The sequence below is a fragment of the Haliotis rubra genome, unplaced genomic scaffold (genome assembly GCF_003918875.1).
Source record: "Haliotis rubra isolate DU_JTF1 unplaced genomic scaffold, ASM391887v1 Scf1338, whole genome shotgun sequence".
NCBI classification, from domain to species: Eukaryota; Metazoa; Mollusca; class Gastropoda; order Lepetellida; family Haliotidae; genus Haliotis; species Haliotis rubra.
This window is the reverse complement of record NW_025765268.1, coordinates 109,454-128,475: the sequence shown is the minus strand read 5'-3', so window position 1 is coordinate 128,475 and position 19,022 is coordinate 109,454. Positions and strand designations below refer to the sequence as shown.

Below are 19,022 nucleotides of genomic sequence, written 5' to 3'. Positions count from 1 at the left end.
ATATGTGTATGATGGATCTATGTAATGGGTGATGTACCTGGTGTGTGACTGATCTGTGTGTGTGATCTGTCTCTCTGTGTGTTATCAATCTCTCTCTATATGTGTATTATGGATCTATGTAATGGGTGATGTACCTGGTGTGTGACTGATCTGTGTGTGATCAGTCTCTGTGTGTTATCAATCTCTATATGTGCATTATGGATCTATGTAATGGGTGATGTACCTGGTGTGTGACTGATCTGTGTGTGATCAGTCTCTGTGTGTTATCAATCTCTCTCTATGTGCATTATGGATCTATGTAATGGGTGATGTACCTGGTGTGTGACTGATCTGTGTGTGATCAGTCTCTCTGTGTGTTATCAATCTCTCTCTATATGTGTATTATGGATCTATGTAATGGGTGATGTACCTGGTGTGTGACTGATCTGTGTGTGATCAGTCTCTCTGTGTGTTATCAATCTCTCTCTATATGTGTATTATGGATCTATGTAATGGGTGATGTACCTGGTGTGTGACTGATCTGTGTGTGTGATCAGTCTCTCTGTGTGTTATCAATCTCTCTCTATATGTGTATTATGGATCTGTGTAATGGGTGATGTACCTGGTGTGTGACTGATCTGTGTGTGATCAGTCTCTCTGTGTGTTATCAATCTCTCTCTATATGTGCATTATGGATCTATGTAATGGGTGATGTACCTGGTGTGTGACTGATCTGTGTGATCAGTCTCTGTGTTATCAATCTCTCTCTATATGTGTATGATGGATCTATGTAATGGGTGATGTACCTGGTGTGTGACTGATCTGTGTGTGATCATGGATCAATCTCTCTATGGGCATTATGGATCTATGTAATGGGTGATGTACCTGGTGTGTGACTGATCTGTGTGTGATCAGTCTCTCTGTGTTATTATCAATCTCTCTATATGTGTATGATGGATCTATGTAATGGGTGATGTACCTGGTGTGTGACTGATCTGTGTGTGATCAGTCTCTCTGTGTGTTATCAATCTCTCTCTATATGTGCATTATGGATCTATGTAATGGGTGATGTACCTGGTGTGTGACTGATCTGTGTGTGATCAGTCTCTCTGTGTGTTATCAATCTCTCTCTATATGTGTATTATGGATCTATGTAATGGGTGATGTACCTGGTGTGTGACTGATCTGTGTGTGATCAGTCTCTCTGTGTGTTATCAATCTCTCTCTATATGTGCATTATGGATCTATGTAATGGGTGATGTACCTGGTGTGTGACTGATCTGTGTGTGTCTGTGTTATCAATCTCTCTCTATATGTGTATTATGGATCTGTGTAATGAGTGATGTACCTGGTGTGTGACTGATCTGTGTGATCAGTCTCTCTGTGTGTTATCAATCTCTCTATATGTGTATTATGGATCTATGTAATGGGTGATGTACCTGGTGTGTGACTGATCTGTGTGTGATCAGTCTCTGTGTGTTATCAATCTCTCTCTATATGTGTATGATGGATCTATGTAATGGGTGATGTACCTGGTGTGTGACTGATCTGTGTGTGATCAGTCTCTCTGTGTGTTATCAATCTCTCTCTATATGTGTATTATGGATCTATGTAATGGGTGATGTACCTGGTGTGTGACTGATCTGTGTGTGATCAGTCTCTCTGTGTGTTATCAATCTCTCTCTATATGTGTATTATGGATCTATGTAATGGGTGATGTACCTGGTGTGTGACTGATCTGTGTGTGTTATCAAATCTCTATATGTGTATTATGGATCTATGTAATGGGTGATGTACCTGGTGTGTGACTGATCTGTGTGTGATCAGTCTCTCTGTGTGTTATCAATCTCTCTCTATATGTGTATTATGGATCTATGTAATGGGTGATCTACCTGCACTCTGCTCCTCACGAGCTATAATGATGGCTGTTCGGGCTGCCTCCCTGTACTGCTTCAAGGCCATGTACAACCGGAACAGGTACTTAGCATCCTGGGAGAGAAAAGCAAGCAAAATAAAATCAAAATAACTGCTTACACAAGCATGTTTAGTTGTAAGTTTTTCAAACCCTGATAATCAAGATAACACAGATTTCAAATGAATTCCAAGCTAAACAAAACAGCAAGTCATATGTTGTCACAACCCATAATAACATATATATGTTCCCAACATTGTATAGTTTTAAGTTTCCTGTAGACAAGCAGGGTGACTTTGCCGCAATGGCTACAATACAATCACTCTGAGCCATGTTCCACAAAGAGATCATAGCCCTAAGGTTATTGTAAATCCCATGTATTAACACAGACTTATGATCATAACGACGCTAAGATCATTTTGTGGAATGGAGGTGAATATTCCTACATACCTTAGTAGCAATAAGTCTGTCTACAACCTAGTTCCTCAGTTACCTGTACAACACTTCAAGCCCACATACAGACACATTTGACCCAGTTCCTTGACTTTCTTCTTGAAATGTGCATCTACATTATGTGCATCTTGCACAACTACACGGACAGATCGCTCTGGCATTAAGTGCAACCTGACCTTTGTGCAAACACTGCCTACAACATATTCCTATTAACTCACCTTGGGCATGCCGTCAGTTTCTCCCATGAGGAAGTCGATGAGCTGGTGGGTGAGCTGGTCGTCGTTGGCTCTTCCCACTGTCTCTATTGCCAGCTCTATTGCCTGACTGTCCTCACCATTACATCTCAAGAAGTGCTTCATGGCCTGATAACAAAGTGTGTCTTTAGAATTGGTTCATTTGTAGCCTAAAGCACACTCATCAACACTGAAGCTATAAGACACTGGTCTGTAAATAATCAAGTCTGGACTAGACAGTCCACTGGTTCATATTATGAATCATACAATATGTATGGCGACATGCTATCAGCCCAGTGACCAAGCCTTACCACTAGTGTGGGAAGATGTTAGGTTATGATGGACAAATGGATCACCAAACAATCAATTATCAAACTTAATCAAAAAGCATTTATTTTGAAATACTACTAAAGATCAATACTGGTACTTATTCAGCACTATATTATCCAAATCCAACACTATCCTCAGTCTTTCTGTAAGTACTAAGCACCAAGTAGTGAAAAACATTTAAAGAGACCAAAACTATCTTAGGGTTATGAATGTGGAAAGAGGAGACAAACTTGTTTGCATTCAGGTATGGAAAATTGTGTTCAATAACTTGGTTGTCAAGACCTTCAGATCAGTCTGTGATTATTTCAATTACACAGAACACCCAATCCGTTTGGTCACCTCTTACGGCCATCACAGGATGACAGGGACCTGTTCTGGCCCTGAATCTACAGAAAGGTATCCATGATTTAAAAAAAAAAAGAAGGGATGTAGAACTCACAAAGTAAAAAGACCCACATAGGATGGCAGTCTGTAAAACACCCCTTTCATTTCACTTTGACAGGCTCAGATCAAAAAGATACATCAGTTGCCCCTCCTACCATCTAAATCTCTGATACCCAAGAATTGGACAAAGCATGGATTAAACATTTGGTCTGCTAGACTCACCCTAGAGTACTGCCCACTGAGGAGGAAGAACTTGCCAGACAGGTAGTGGTTCTTCTCATTTTCAAAGTGAACTGCTATACTCTGGTAGTCCTCCGGAGTGGCATCAGATCCTTCAACATACAACAGGGTTCAAACTTACAATTTCAGTAACATCTGACAAGGTGTGGTAATTAGTATCATAGCCAGTGCATTAAGACCCATAACAATCTACTGCAGACCCATTGATGCAAAGATATCTATTTCATGATTTAAGAAAGATTTGAATGGAGATTTTTCCATACCATACCATCAGTGAATATCTTTGTAAACAAACTAATCTTGACTATGTTGAATAACAGGAAGCCAATATTATTTGACTTTTGTAAACATGAAACAATCACATATACATACATTTGCAAGAATAATCTGCTTTTACAAATCATGGTATATGTGTATAATTATGAACTAAACCCTCAACGAAAACCATCTAAAGATTCTGTACAACTATAACTCAGTGTTCACGAATGGTGCTTCAAAGTAACAGCACATTGGGTCCTGCAAGTTTCAGAGGTCTGTCTGACCCATTGAAAATTCACAGGCCCCATAGAATAAAATTAAACACACATTTCAGATTTAACATTTCTTATAATTGACATTGAAATTATTAACAAACAAAGTGAAAAAAGTGAAACATGTCACATACAACAACGTCAGTCGAAGTTATTGTGAAATATACGGTCAGACACTGGGGCCTGAGGGTTGTAGATTTCTATCGGACCGTTGGCGAGTATGCCCACTTTGTCAGAGGGTCAGACGTTATTCGTGAACACTGAGAACTAATTCATAAAGAATGAGTTTGAGAGTGCACCTATTATGTCAGCATACACTTCCATCTGGTTGTGACTCTGGGCCAGCTGGAAGGCCTCATCATTACACTTGGACATCACAAGGAACTGGATAGCGGAGGCATAGTCATTCAGTCGCTGGAAAAACCTGCATCAGACATGGTAGCACTACAGAATGTGTACAGCTTTTCTGTTTGAAGCACTTTTTTGCCCAAAACCGAGATGCTTAAAATAACAACATATTTAAATTCCTCAATTACTTTTTCTTTCTTATTGTAAGAAATAGGGTTGGTAGGATGAGAAAAATATAGTCAAAGACTCTATGTTCATTTTGACATTTCTGGATGTTGAAAAGTATGTGGTGTTTTCACTTTGACAAGACCAAGATGTAACTGCTGTATCTACAACAAGCACACAAGTCAGTAAGTATGTAACACATGTCCCACACAGAGAAACAAGACGCATGTTGCACCTAGTCAGATTGAAACTGGGCCATGAACAAATCAATGTGACACATCTCTGACATTATTCCTGGCTTCTCCCTGGCATGATGGAACAGGGTACAAGAGGTACTCACTTGGCAACCATCTTGGCCCCCTCTACAGACTGGGTTTCCTGCACAATCTTAACAGCTTCTTCTGGGTTTTGTAGAAATTCAAGGTTAATCCTGAAAATGTGGAATAGCATAACTAAAATTGACACATATAACTATTCTTAAACAATATTTCTCATCTAAATGTCAGGTGGCCCCACATGTCCCAAAGGGGAGATAATTACACATACACATTTAAGACATTGCCAATCACTGTTGAAGGATGTTCAACATAAACCATACATCATTTACTTTCCTGGATAGAAACAAACATGGGGTTTTTAGATTAAAAACATTGATTTAACAAGCTTACATTCAGATGTACTTATGCTTATACGTACCTGTTAAGCTACCTACCATAAGTCGACTGGAAACGAGGTATAAACACAAAACAACCCCACCTGTGCAATTACCTCCCCTTCCCTGTCACCAATCTTTCTGGAGCCTAAGGCAGAAAGCCAGAGAAGAGCAACAAACAGGCCAAAGTCCAGAGGGGTGGATGGGTGGGACTAAACCGTACGTCTGAATGTAAGCTTCTTAAAACAATGTTTTTAATCTGAAAAACCCATGTTTTAGCATACATTCAGCTGTAATTATGCTTTATCCGCCGGCAGTCGGTGGGGACAAGGCCCAACCACATAATTGCCTATGTGAAGCCGACCCACCGCTTGGTGACATGTAGTATTGACAGACTTCACAAGGATGGTTGTTTGTACCCAAGACATAAAGTAAAAACAACAACTACACAATCACAATAAGGTCAGACTTCACTAAGAACGACGAAGATATAGCATGAGTCTCAGCTGAGGTAACAAAGTCCAACGTGAGCAATAACCAAGGGAACTAAACCACAACAAGCGGTAAAGGAAACCATGGGATCGTAAGGATGTCTGGCAATAAAGAACAAGAGTGAATCACGTTCACCAACAGTTTATTGCAGTAAGTACACAAAGTCGAGATACTGAAGGCAAGAGTCACTGACGATGGGAGGAGGGAAGTTGTTGCGCGACAACTAAGGGCCCGAATTGCTGGATGCCTGCAACATCTGCCGTCGAGATATCCCGCAAATAGTGAGAGGCGAAAACCGAAGTGGATTTCCCAAAACAGCCTTCCATAATAGCCTGGAGGGAACAGTTATCATGGACAGCCAATGTTGACGCAAGCGCCCGAACATCAGGTGAATCGAACATGTAGAAAGGCGTCCTGCAGGTCTATCGATATGAGAAAATCGTTTGGCAGAACCATCCGATGAAGAGAACTGAGAGAGAACATTGTGAACTTGTCCGGCAGATGGAGATACGTGGCACTGAAATGCTTCAGATTGAAGATGAGGCGCGTTTTGGACAAGTTCTACTTCAGAACGAGGAAGATAGGGGAGTAAAAGCCGGATGATGTCACCGAGGGTCCCAGGCATAACACGGACGCCTTCGCTACCAACGTGTTGATGGCCTCCGTCAGCCAGGCCGTTGGTGGAGTCCCCAACAAGGGGGACGACGTTAACGGTGGAATCTTGTCTAGTCTGGGGGCGTAACCCCGGGTCGTCTAAAATGGCCCAACTCTGAGAAAAGAACCGAAGCCTCCCCCCAACCGGTAGCATTTCTAATAGTTGAGCAACTGGAGAAGAAATCGGATCTCTCTCTGGGGAGAGAGGAAAGTCATTTCTTCCCCCAAGTGCCCTTGCCTCCGTATAGAGGCATGGAAAAGGACACCCGTCTTCTATCTCCAACAGATCGTCGAATGGTTGGCTCGAAAAACCTTCTGAACATGACGATGTCAGTATCGTTGTTCAGGAACATTGTGGACCGGCTGGCGACGTACAGGTCGCTGGGTAGACGATATAATCAATTGTTTCTCGCTCTCCAGTGAGTACTTGTCCAAAACTGAAGGAATGGCTCCATTGAAAAATTGAGAGGAAGTCCATTTTTCCCGTAAAAAGCGGCCAAGTGTGTTGTTCCGGGAGCTTAGACATTGTAAGAAAACCTGAGAGAGTCTGGGGTGTTTCCAAGTTGAAAACACCCAGCCGTGGGGTTTGATGCATCATAAGCGTCCATAAAGTTGGACATCCAACGAGGAGTTGACGCCGAACTAGACGGCGAGACATCAGGGTACACACTGGACGAAGTGGTAGTCAATGTAGGAGGTCGACGTCAGGGAGAACGACTACGCGCGTAAGGATAAGGAGAACGACGACGTGAAGACGAGTAATCCTCCTCATAAGAACGCCCCCGGCCATAACGGGAAGGAGTAGCAGACCTTGACCTGTCATAATCATAACAAGGAGGGCGATCATACAGAGACGGACGAAAATCGTCAAACTGCCGAGATGACTCAGTATCCGTTCTATCATAGTGGTCATAATGCAAATCCATATAGTGTTCAGGGACTCGATCCACGGAATGCTCAAAACTGTCCCATTTATCCGTGGGGTTGTAACGATCCGGTCGACCACGTCAATCCTTCCATACAAATCAACCAGAACACTCCAGTCGGTAGTCGATGACCCACTTTTTGACCCCGATTCTGGTTGGTTGACAGACAATGCACCCGGATTGACACAAGATGGCGAAGTGACAGCGGGAGACGGCTCAGTAGAACCTTTAACTCTGGACGATAAATCGTCGACGACGACAGTCTCCTCCATCCGATCCCGGAAAAAAGTCAACAAAGCAACCAAGATGTTTACCCCAAGAAAAAAGGTAAGTAAAACTTTACTGGACAACTCTAACAACACTTCCAACAAAGGAAATATAGAGAGCTTTATTCTCCACGTCCTACAGGTACGGAGCTCAGGAAAGATTGGTGACAGGGAAGGGGAGGTAACTGCTCAGGTGGGGTTGTTTTGTGTTTACACCTCGTTTCCACTAGACTTACGGTAGGTAGCTTAACAGGTACGTATAAGCATAAGTACGTCTGAATGTAAGCAAAGACATTCAGCTTTCTTTGCTAGATTTCTTATCAACAATTATGAAAGTGCCAGATAAGTAAACTAAATAATTGTCTTCATATTGATTATTTAACTTTGTGTGAAAGTGCATATGTATTTCAAGATGAGTCAATTATACCTCAGCAAGAACTTATCAAGCTTTCAATAAAAGAGTCTGGGTCAGACAATTGAATGGCTGACCAGTATTGATCCACACCAGCTACCACAATCCCCATGGATTCACTGTGGCAGGAGAGCTGTGCTGTGTTTACCCAATAATGTATAATGGTGTGTCCATGATATGAATAGGCTGGACATACCTGATGACATGGTCCCACTCTTTAGCCATCTTGTAAGCCTCTGCAGCCTCCTTGTATCTGCCATCAGCCTCCTTGGCCTTGGCGTACTGAGCATGGATCTTCGGGGAGGTGATGTGCTGTAGTAGTTCCCCGACCTTATTCCTGAAGAAGATAACATGGGAATGCTTTGTAAATATTGAACATGAATTTAGAAAATGCAGCAGCAAAATTGAATGAACTAAATATTCTTTGAAATCAACAAATTAACCACCAAACTTGAAAAATGAATAGTGGATATGATTGAGCTAATTTAGAAGAACATGAGCTGAGTCGAAAATCTGGAACCATATAGATAACCAGGATGGCTTGGATTATAAGCACAGAAAACAAATCCCAACTAGCATGAGTGACTAATCAGCCAGCATGGCCACATGGTTCTGTTGTGCCTTTGGCGAGGCTGCATTCAGGTGAAATGCCCTTACGTTTTCGGGAAGTTTCCACCACATTTTGGGAGAATGAAGAGATAAGCAACTAGTTTCTCAGGATAAAGAAAAAGAAAAGTCTTTAGTGGTTACCAAACAAAGACTCATACCAGTTTTTGCCTCTGATGTAGACTGAAGCTGCTTTGTCGTAGTAGTGGCCTTGCTCATACAGAGTTGCTGCTTCTGTCCATTGCTGGAACACAAAGAAATTTGTAGAAGAAATTCATGCTCATTCTATGGCTACACTACATGTCATATAGACTTCACTAACACTATTTAGATGTGATGTTGGTATTTATGTGTACTTTAAAGTAATTCTTAACAAAACATGTTCCGGTTTAATATGTAATACATAACTGTGCATTGGATTTACCAGTAGTTTCTTTGAAAACATTTCACATCAATGAATTCTGCATTTATGGATGTATAAAAATATGAAATGCATGCATACGTGTAAATACTTGTGGCAAAGTGCGCTATATAACGTAAACACATTTTTCACGTTTAGGACTCCATAATGACAATCACATTGAAGTCAATTCTCATAAACAATGTGCCACAAATAAGAACTTCGCAATCATGAGAACCTGTTTAACCAATCACACAAACACAAGGGCAGATAAAACACAAAATCAGTGACAAACCCGCCCATTCTGTTACAGCCATTCAGGAAATAGTAGGCAGTGGGCAGGGTCCTTTTCTAAGAATACTACATGGTTAATTATCCAATCAAATGCCACAAATCACTTTCGGTCTATATTTACATACATTAGCCCAGCATGTCAGGACTGCTGTTGTCACAGGGACAACAAACATACCTCAGGAACATAACTGTATATATTACTATGTACCCAACAAAATGTTTTACACATTTGGAAAAGTGATGCAATTGTTTGCATAAAATCTTCTGTTGGGTACATATTTAAATACAAAGGTGGACCTGAGATATATTAGCAGCTGTGATGACCAAAATTGTCCCACCTTCATACTCTCCAGGATACCTGCACATTCCTTCTTCAGGCTCTTGCTGGACATTTTCATTGCCATGGCAACACCCCTGAAACAAAAGCCGCAAGCTACTAGGACACAGGACACATTACTATTACATAAAACAACAACTGAACATTTAAGGGTAGATAGCCAACATGATGACTGTCAGTGAGAATTACTGAGACTGAAACTTCATTTGAATATCTGAATGTCTATGGGTAAAACAAGCCCGCACCTGCGAATGTCTCCAGTCCTAATGGACATGCGAGCAATGCCAGCAGCACAGATTTCATCGTGTTCCCTTGCTTTCTCCTCCCTGGTGATCCCCTTCTCATAGTGAGACAGAGAGTTCATGTAGTCTCCAGTGAACTCCAGCTGCTGGGCGTACTCCCCGTGAGATGTACGAGATCTGCTCTGGAGCCAGAGCCTTGGCTAGCTGCAGCGCACTATCCCAGTGAAGCAGATCTCGACGCATCTGCAACAGTTGCATACAGAGAATAACTTACAGGTGTTTCAACATTATTAAATCAATGTAACATTTGTGTCAAAAGAAGTAGCTTGTAATGGCAATGAGAAAATAGAACACATACCTCTAGGGCAGCCAGGGGATAGCTTGACGCCAGGAAGAGATCCTGGGAAGAGTTGAATTCTCCAAGGAACATAGCAATGTAGCCAGACAGCAGGTTCTTGTCCTCTATTGTCTGGAAACAGAGCAGCAACATGAGTATGATAATGAGTGTATCTAGTCTCGTAGCTATCAAGTAACTATCCATGTCTATCTTTGATTACATAAATTAACCATTGTCCTTGTTTCCTGCAGAGGCTCCAAAATGCTGATAAGTATAGGAGACTTTCCATCAGTTCCATTTACAGTGACTGCCATTTTAAGTAAAAAAACTCTGAAATGTTCCCCATGACAAACTGTTCTACAGTGACAATTTCACAGTGATGACCTTTGTACTCACCTTGACCTTCTGCAAGGAGGTTACCATGCCAACATCACCAATGTTCCTGTACACTCTGATAGCTGGAAGAAATTAAGAACAATAAGTCACTGGATGACTCCATCACATCGAATGATGTCTACATAACCAGGTGATGTTCTTTAGACAGATAGGATGAGTGACTCACCGAAGTCCAGGTCCAGGCTGTGCAGTGCTGCCCTTCCCAGTTCCACCCAAACCTCGCTCCTGTTCACATGATGGCAGAAGATCCATGCATCTCGGAATCTGCAGCAAACATACACATAGTTATTATCATTCCTTACCAGTCAATACATTATATGCATAGCTATGTCACACTCTCTCAGGGCTCCAGATAAATTTTCAACATCAGGAGTACGTACTCCTTATTTGTTCAATATAAGAGTACTGGAAAACCTTAAGTGTACATTTAGAGTACTGAATGGAAATTAATGGAGTATCAGTAATCTTGTTTCGTTTCATATATGCACCACAACATTGCTACTCTTGTGTACACAGGTCAATGAATAAAAATAAAACAATACTTTTTTCAGATGAATACGTCTGTAAATGATTCTAAGACCGTACACCATTGCTGTGGTGCGTATCTGCTGCGTTTTCTAAATTATTTCCAACCGTATCCTACATATTTTGTATCTGCACATACGCCGATACGGCCCTTATCTGGAGCCGTGATCTCTGAGGATATTAAGGAAGTTCAAAACATAATATATAATGGCCATAATATAATGTCAATGTCAGACAATCCAGAGATTCAACATCATGAGCAGTGATGGATGCGATTGAGATACGATTACATGTATCCAGCCATTCCTGTTGCGTATTATGACAACATGGATTACTGACAAATAATTCTAACACTGATATTTACAGTCACCAGCTGCTTTGGCCTACCTTCTTAGCTTGATACATTGCTGGGCAGCAGTTAAAAGCTGTAAAGTACAAAGTCATATTTTACTCTCATTTTAACACAGTAAATCTGGAGACATATATAGCTGAAAATACCCCACAAAGATATTCAACAATATTGTGTTTATATTAAATAAAATGTTCTACTACCAAATATTACACACAGGGTCTAACATGTCAATAGTTCTGGAAAATATGCAGACACGACGTGAAGGTATAGTGAAAACGATAATCTACAAACATTTAAGGTTGGATAAAACTGACCTCAGCAGGTTTCAGATCCTGGGGATTCTCATGGAAGACATGAGAGTGGGTGTCCAGCTGCAGGTTGCCAAGCTTTCCACTCTGAGTCTGCAGAGTTATCTCCCCATTGTGTAGCATGATCGGTATCTGGCCATATGGCAGGCGGGTTTCCCCCACATACAGGACTTGTGAACCTGGACGTAAACACAGTCATATAAGATAATCTTCTTCCCTTACTTGGATTCCATTATTGAAATGTCATGAGTCAAAGTACTAAAGCTATATTCATAAAATTCGAAATTTAAAAGAACATTATTTATTCAATATACTGTCGTATAGATAGATATAACTTATTAAACACATTTAGATAACATGTAAGTCAATCTTATTAATAATACTTTAAGTGATTGATACAATGGAACAGGCAGCCCAGTATTTAACACAGTAGTCAATATGGAAACTAACATATGTAATTTGGGTGTTTATACAGTTTCCAGTCATGTCCTCAGCCCTGCACAGTGGCAGGCATGTATGAGGAGTAGAGAAGTGCTCCACTAGGTAGAGTACATTGACACACTAGCAGTTGATTCACTGATAACAAACAACCAGTCCTTCTTTCACTGACGTCTTTTAAGATTGGGTGAGTGATTAAGTTTAGTTTTATGCCACTTTTAGCAATATTCCAGCAATATCATGGCGGGGGAGGCCAGAAACGGGCCCTTCACAACATACCCATGTGGGGAATCGATCCCTGGTCTTTGGCATGACGAGCGAATGCTTTAACCGCTAGGCTACCCTACTGCCCCTCTTTTAAGAGAAAAACATACTTGGGACACTAAAATCTGCACAAGACAAGTATAGTGAATAAATAAGTGAATTTAGTTTAATGCCATTCTGAACAGTATTTAACGTATATCTTGGAGACAGATCCAGAAATGTTGAGCATGAAATCCATGAGCATGGCTACAGTGATGACAAACCAGGAAAAACAGCCAGGGCCAATCAGGGACTCTGTCTACTGATGAAAGGTTACTGCCAAAGGATCATAATTCTCCACAGAAAATTATGGAGACTCAAACTATGTCCCCAATGCTCAGATTGAGACATAGAGAAAAATAGAGGATGGTATTATACTGGGGTGCCTGCCTCACATTGGTAGTTAGTTCATCAAGTGACAACTCTGTGATTCATGCAGTTAGTTAAACACCTTCTGTGTAGTTAATCAGTGCTACCAAGGCACACAGTTTATCCTATTCCCAATAGTAAAACAAGTTGGAAAAGACAATACCTGTGTAAGTACATACTGGTGCCAAATCTTACTTCAACAATGTGAAATGCTTACATGCTGATTCACATCCTAAATACAGACTACATACTGGATCAGTTGTATTTACTGATATACTGGTTAACTTTTAACAAATCTTCAACAACACATACATAATCTGAGTGGGTTGCATATTGAGATGCTAAGTGTATTTCTTTGGATTCACATAAAAAATATATAAGATTTAACAATATGTACAGCCATTTGTAAGTTTGTTCCCTTCCTTGATAAATATTACAAATGACAACCAAGATCATTCCCAATAATGCTTTTGGTCTTAAGAAAATGGCAGCCACTTACTTACTGAAGCATTCTCATAACACACCTTGGTCGCCCAACATAACGTTTGCACTGATATTGCTTTCAGAAGCCACAGTCCAAATTGCTGTTATTGTTTGCAGTCAATCATATATCAAATGACTACAGACAATGCATACTTCCAGACAAGATACAGTCTATCTAACCATTTCATTATTGTTATAAAAATGATGTGTGCTGAAACCCGTGACAAATATCTGTTTAGAATATTCATCCGCTAACATATTAAGCATTTGAAACTACATCTATCTGCCCCATAAAAAAGATATCTTCTGGGCGATGAACAGTTGACAAAAAAACAGTGAAGTCACCATCTCCTGCAGTCCCACCTTGTGCCAGTATAACGAGTTAGTTGAATCAGAATTCTCTGAACTGTGCTCCACTGTGTATTGAACTCTGTGGTGCCCTGCCCTGAACCCCCTACTTACAGACTGACACCCCCATCCCAGGGGCCTCCATGAAGCCCCCGGAATACATCGGGGTCATGATCTCAGGTGTACCTGTCACGGACTCCCGGCAGTACACATACGTGTACAACTTCTCGCTGTCATATGCCACAAACACGCTCTGTAAAAGAACCACGGAGGGGTGTTACTACTGACCACACAACAAAGGAAATGTTAAATCTATAAATGTATCTGAAGTTTCAGACAACTAAGGTCCAAAAATCATTCATGACATGTCATTCAAAGTAGCTGTAACATATAGGAAATCACTATTGTCACCTGTCACAGCACAATGTGTGCTACTCTCCTGTATTGTTGATCATGGGGTACTGTATTGTACACAGGCTGATGGCCTCAAAATCAAAATTAACATGATTTGATTTTATTTGATTTGTTCATTTCAAAGCATGAGTAGTTCCAAACTGACTGTGATTGTTGTATATGATCGAGAGTTGATATACTCTGTGATTCTCTTCAGGCAAGATATTGCCTAAATTTATACAAACAATGAATAAATGGTATCTTAAATAAATTTCATATGACAGATTAATACATTCAGTCACAACTGTTTTACATCCAGAGTATGTAAAAACAACACTATCTTGCATACTAAGGTACAGATTAATTGGCACACTATTTCTGGTCTTGAGAATCATGGTGATGGCTTGTTGTCGGGAAACGATTGATTGATATCTATGTTTTAAATTCACATTACAGTACAGCATGAGCTGGCACTATGCCTACCTTGTCCAGCTGCCAGTTCTCCCACAGAACTCCCTTGATGGAGGCTGAGAAGTTGGGGATATCGATCACTGTGTCATTCACCTGAACAAGATAGGTCACATAAGGTTGGAATCAAAATAGCACATGTCCACTGTATTCAAGCACAAGGAATACCAGTGTCTGTGTGAGGTATGTATGTGGGTAAGGACAAGAGTGTGTGAGGGCATGGCTGTTACCATGTGTGTGTGTGTAAACTGATGGATGTGTGTGAGGGTGAGGGCTATTTCAGATATGACATCCTAACACTTTCATGTGAAAGCAAGACCTTAACACTACAATCAACAACAAACTAGGCATACAAAATAGAGCACAGTGGTCCATGCCATCATGGTACAAGGCCATATTACTCCTATGCCATGCAGCCTGCACAACAAGCAAAGGGTACTGGGGACTCCTCCCTGGAATCCCAACAGGACTAACAAATCTGGGACATAATCCACAAGTCTTGATCCAGAGTGTAGTAATATATTTTCAGCCTGTTACTCTCAGCTGATCTTAGTCAATATTATGACTAAATATTTGAGATGATGCTAAGAACAAAGTACTCCCACAAGTTGTGGCACAGACTGACATAGCAGAAGCCTGACATTAATGATCTTACTGCATTATAGACATAGCCATCTGTCTTCTCATCCACAAACACCAGCCGGGTGCCGCTTGGGTCAGGGAAGAGCTTCCTGATGCCAGCCAGGTGACGGTACTCCACAACAAACTGCCAGTCCTCGATGAAGAAGTAGCGGACATCTCCTCTCTATAAAAAATGATGACATAAAAGTAAGACATCTGTATCACTGAGGGTCCGTTAGTGCACACTCCTTGTCAAACACGCCATTACATTCCCTTTCAATTTCAATATTGAAATATGAAAATATTTTTTGGGATTCATTTTTACAAGGAACTTTGGATGAAGTCTATTTATTTAGTTTTTTGCTTCCTGCATTAAACATATTTATGCAAAAATCTCTATAAGGCCTCACACACAAATCAGTGTCCAGATAAATAGATAGTGTTCCCAAATCTATTACACTGCAAATCTCAATGTAATGAAATTACATGTATTCCACATTTGATTTACCAAATTACAATGCTTGAAGGTATTTTCATCAGAAAAACATAATAATGATATGTGAAATGACAGTTGTCTAATGCAAACATGATGAGATGGTTTAGCTGTTCTGCTGCACGTTACATACATCTGTGCCATAGATGAGGAACTCTGGTGTCATGTCATGGCAGGTGATGCGAACATCTCGGTCATCCTTCCCAGGAAACAATCGGGTCTCTCGCTCATCTGTGGCAGCAGTTGTCTCCCCTTCAATCTGATCGCACATCAGGAATAAAACAATCACCTTCATACAGTTGTCTCCCCTTCAATCTGATCACACATCAGGAATACAACAATCACCTTCATACAGTTGTCTCCCCTTCAATCTGATCACACATCAGGAATAAGTCAATCACCTTCATACAGTTGTCTCCCCTTCAATCTGATCACACATCAGGAATAAAACAATCACCTTCATACAGTTGTCTCCCCTTCAATCTGATCACACATCAGGAATACAACAATCACCTTCATACAGTTGTCTCCCCTTCAATCTGATCACACATCAGGAATAAAACAATCACCTTCATACAGTTGTCTCCCCTTCAATCTGATCACACATCAGGAATAAAACAATCACCTTCATACAGTTGTCTCCCCTTCAATCTGATCACACATCAGGAATAAAACAATCACCTTCATACAGTTGTCTCCCCTTCAATCTGATCACACATCAGGAATAAGTCAATCACCTTCATACAGTTGTCTCCCCTTCAATCTGATCACGCATCAGGAATACAACAATCACCTTCATACACTTGTCTCCCCTTCAATCTGATCACGCATCAGGAATATAACAATCACCTTCATACAGTTGTCTCCCCTTCAATCTGATCACGCATCAGGAATACAACAATCACCTTCATACAGTTGTCTCCCCTTCAATCTGATCACACATCAGGAATAAATCAATCACCTTCATACAGTTGTCTCCCCTTCAATCTAATCACACATCAGGAATAAGTCAATCACCTTCATACAGTTGTCTCCCCTTCAATCTGATCACACATCAGGAATAAAACAATCACCTTCATACAGTTGTCTCCCCTTCAATCTGATCGCACATCAGGAATAAAACAATCACCTTCATACACTTGTCTCCCCTTCAATCTGATCACACATCAGGAATAAAACAATCACCTTTATACAGTTGTCTCCCCTTCAATCTGATCACACATCAGGAATACAACAATCACCTTCATACAGCTGTCTCCCCTTCAATCTGATCACACATCAGGAATACAACAATCACCTTCATACAGTTGTCTCCCCTTCAATCTGATCACACATCAGGAATATAACAATCACCTTCATACAGTTGTCTCCCCTTCAATCTGATCACACATCAGGAATACAACAATCACCTTCATACACTTGTCTCCCCTTCAATCTGATCACACATCAGGAATACAACAATCACCTTCATACAGTTGTCTCCCCTTCAATCTGATCACACATCAGGAATACAACAATCACCTTCATACAGTTGTCTCCTCTTCAATCTGATAACACATCAGGAATACAACAATCACCTTCATACACTTGTCTCCCCTTCAATCTGATCACACATCAGGAATAAAACAATCACCTTCATGCAGTTGTCTCCCCTTCAATCTGATCACGCATCAGGAATACAACAATCACCTTCATACACTTGTCTCCCCTTCAATCTGATCACACATCAGGAATAAAACAATCACCTTCATACAGTTGTCTCCCCTTCAATCTGATCACACATCAGGAATAAAACAATCACCTTCATACAGTTGTCTCCCCTTCAATCTGATAACACATCAGGAATACAACAATCACCTTCATACAGTTGTCTCCCCTTCAATCTGATCACACATCAGGAATACAACAATCACCTTCATACAGTTGTCTCCCCTTCAATCTGATCACACATCAGGAATACAACAATCACCTTCATACACTTGTCTCCCCTTCAATCTGATAACACATCAGGAATACAACAATCACCTTCATACACTTGTCTCCCCTTCAATCTGATCACACATCAGGAATACAACAATCACCTTCATACAGTTGTCTCCCCTTCAATCTGATCACACATCAGGAATAAAACAATCACCTTCATGCAGTTGTCTCCCCTTCAATCTGATCACGCATCAGGAATAAAACAATCACCTTCATACACTTGTCTCCCCTTCAATCTGATCACACATCAGGAATACAACAATCACCTTCATACACTTGTCTCCCCTTCAATCTGATAACACATCAGGAATACAACAATCACCTTCATACACTTGTCTCCCCTTCAATCTGATCACATCAGGAATATAACTCATACAGTTGTCTCCCCTTCAATCTGATCACACATCAGGAATAAAACAAGCACCTTCATACAGTTGTCTCCCCTTCAATCTGATCACACATCAGGAATAAAACAATCACCTTCATACAGTTGTCTCCCCTTCAATCTGATCACACATCAGGAATAAAACAATCACCTTCATACAGTTGTCTCCCCTTCAATCTGATCACACATCAGGAATGAAACAATCACCTTCATAAATAGAATTGAAGCTTAAAATTGCCTTTCTGAATTTTTTGGTTTGAGTTACAATAATTGCAAAACATAATTAGTAGTTGCTGATAAAACTATCCAACCTTACCCACATGAACCCATCCCACCAGTGTCATAACCTACCCCAAACATTCATCAACCTTCCCAACCCAACTGACAACCACCCTACCCTGCCCATCCACCAAGCATGCATCCCTAGAATCCCTCCTACTCTAAGAACCACCAGTACCATTCTACCCTTCCCTACAGTAAGTACCTGTGTCTGAGCTATCTTTCATATGCCTGAACCAATCCTTACCTTACCTGTCTCTACTCTATTCTACACACCCACCAGGCTACCCTACAAAATCCATCATTTCAATACACTTCCTATCTCGCCTACTCTACCCTACACACCATCCTCTACTCGTCACAATAACCAATCCTTCCAAGCAACTGGCCTACATTACCTACCCACAATGTATCTTAACCAACTATACCCTACTCACCCGTTACCCATCACCTACCCCAACATCCCATGCTTCCCATCAAAACCGCTCTACAACCCACCATATGGAGCTGCACTTTGCCTTCAAAGCTCACTGCAGCGTAGTCGCCATTCAGACTGATGGACTGCACTGTTCCCAGGTACTCCCGGTCCTTCAGTCTCTGGGGACCTGACACAGAGAACCACAGTAGTCTGAACCATCAGTGAGTCTAGGGCATCCTCATGTTATCCAAATAACTTTCAGTTGTCC

The 19,022-nt window shown here is 40.9% G+C and overlaps 1 protein-coding gene across 1 annotated transcript in view; it reads right to left on the bottom strand.

Moving 5' to 3' along the window:
• Nucleotides 1-19,022, bottom strand: part of LOC124267780 (WD repeat-containing protein 19-like) — a 49,504-nt gene that overhangs the window by 10,051 nt on the left and 20,431 nt on the right. Inside the window, 20 exon segments of the mRNA XM_046702761.1 lie at nt 1,872-1,968; nt 2,563-2,706; nt 3,514-3,623; nt 4,361-4,485; nt 4,915-5,004; nt 8,173-8,313; nt 8,744-8,826; nt 9,615-9,690; nt 9,859-10,013; nt 10,015-10,098; nt 10,214-10,324; nt 10,589-10,650; nt 10,755-10,852; nt 11,501-11,538; nt 11,780-11,952; nt 13,829-13,967; nt 14,591-14,671; nt 15,231-15,380; nt 15,823-15,948; nt 18,835-18,941. Coding sequence (XP_046558717.1) covers nt 1,872-1,968; nt 2,563-2,706; nt 3,514-3,623; nt 4,361-4,485; nt 4,915-5,004; nt 8,173-8,313; nt 8,744-8,826; nt 9,615-9,690; nt 9,859-10,013; nt 10,015-10,098; nt 10,214-10,324; nt 10,589-10,650; nt 10,755-10,852; nt 11,501-11,538; nt 11,780-11,952; nt 13,829-13,967; nt 14,591-14,671; nt 15,231-15,380; nt 15,823-15,948; nt 18,835-18,941 — 2,190 coding nt within the window.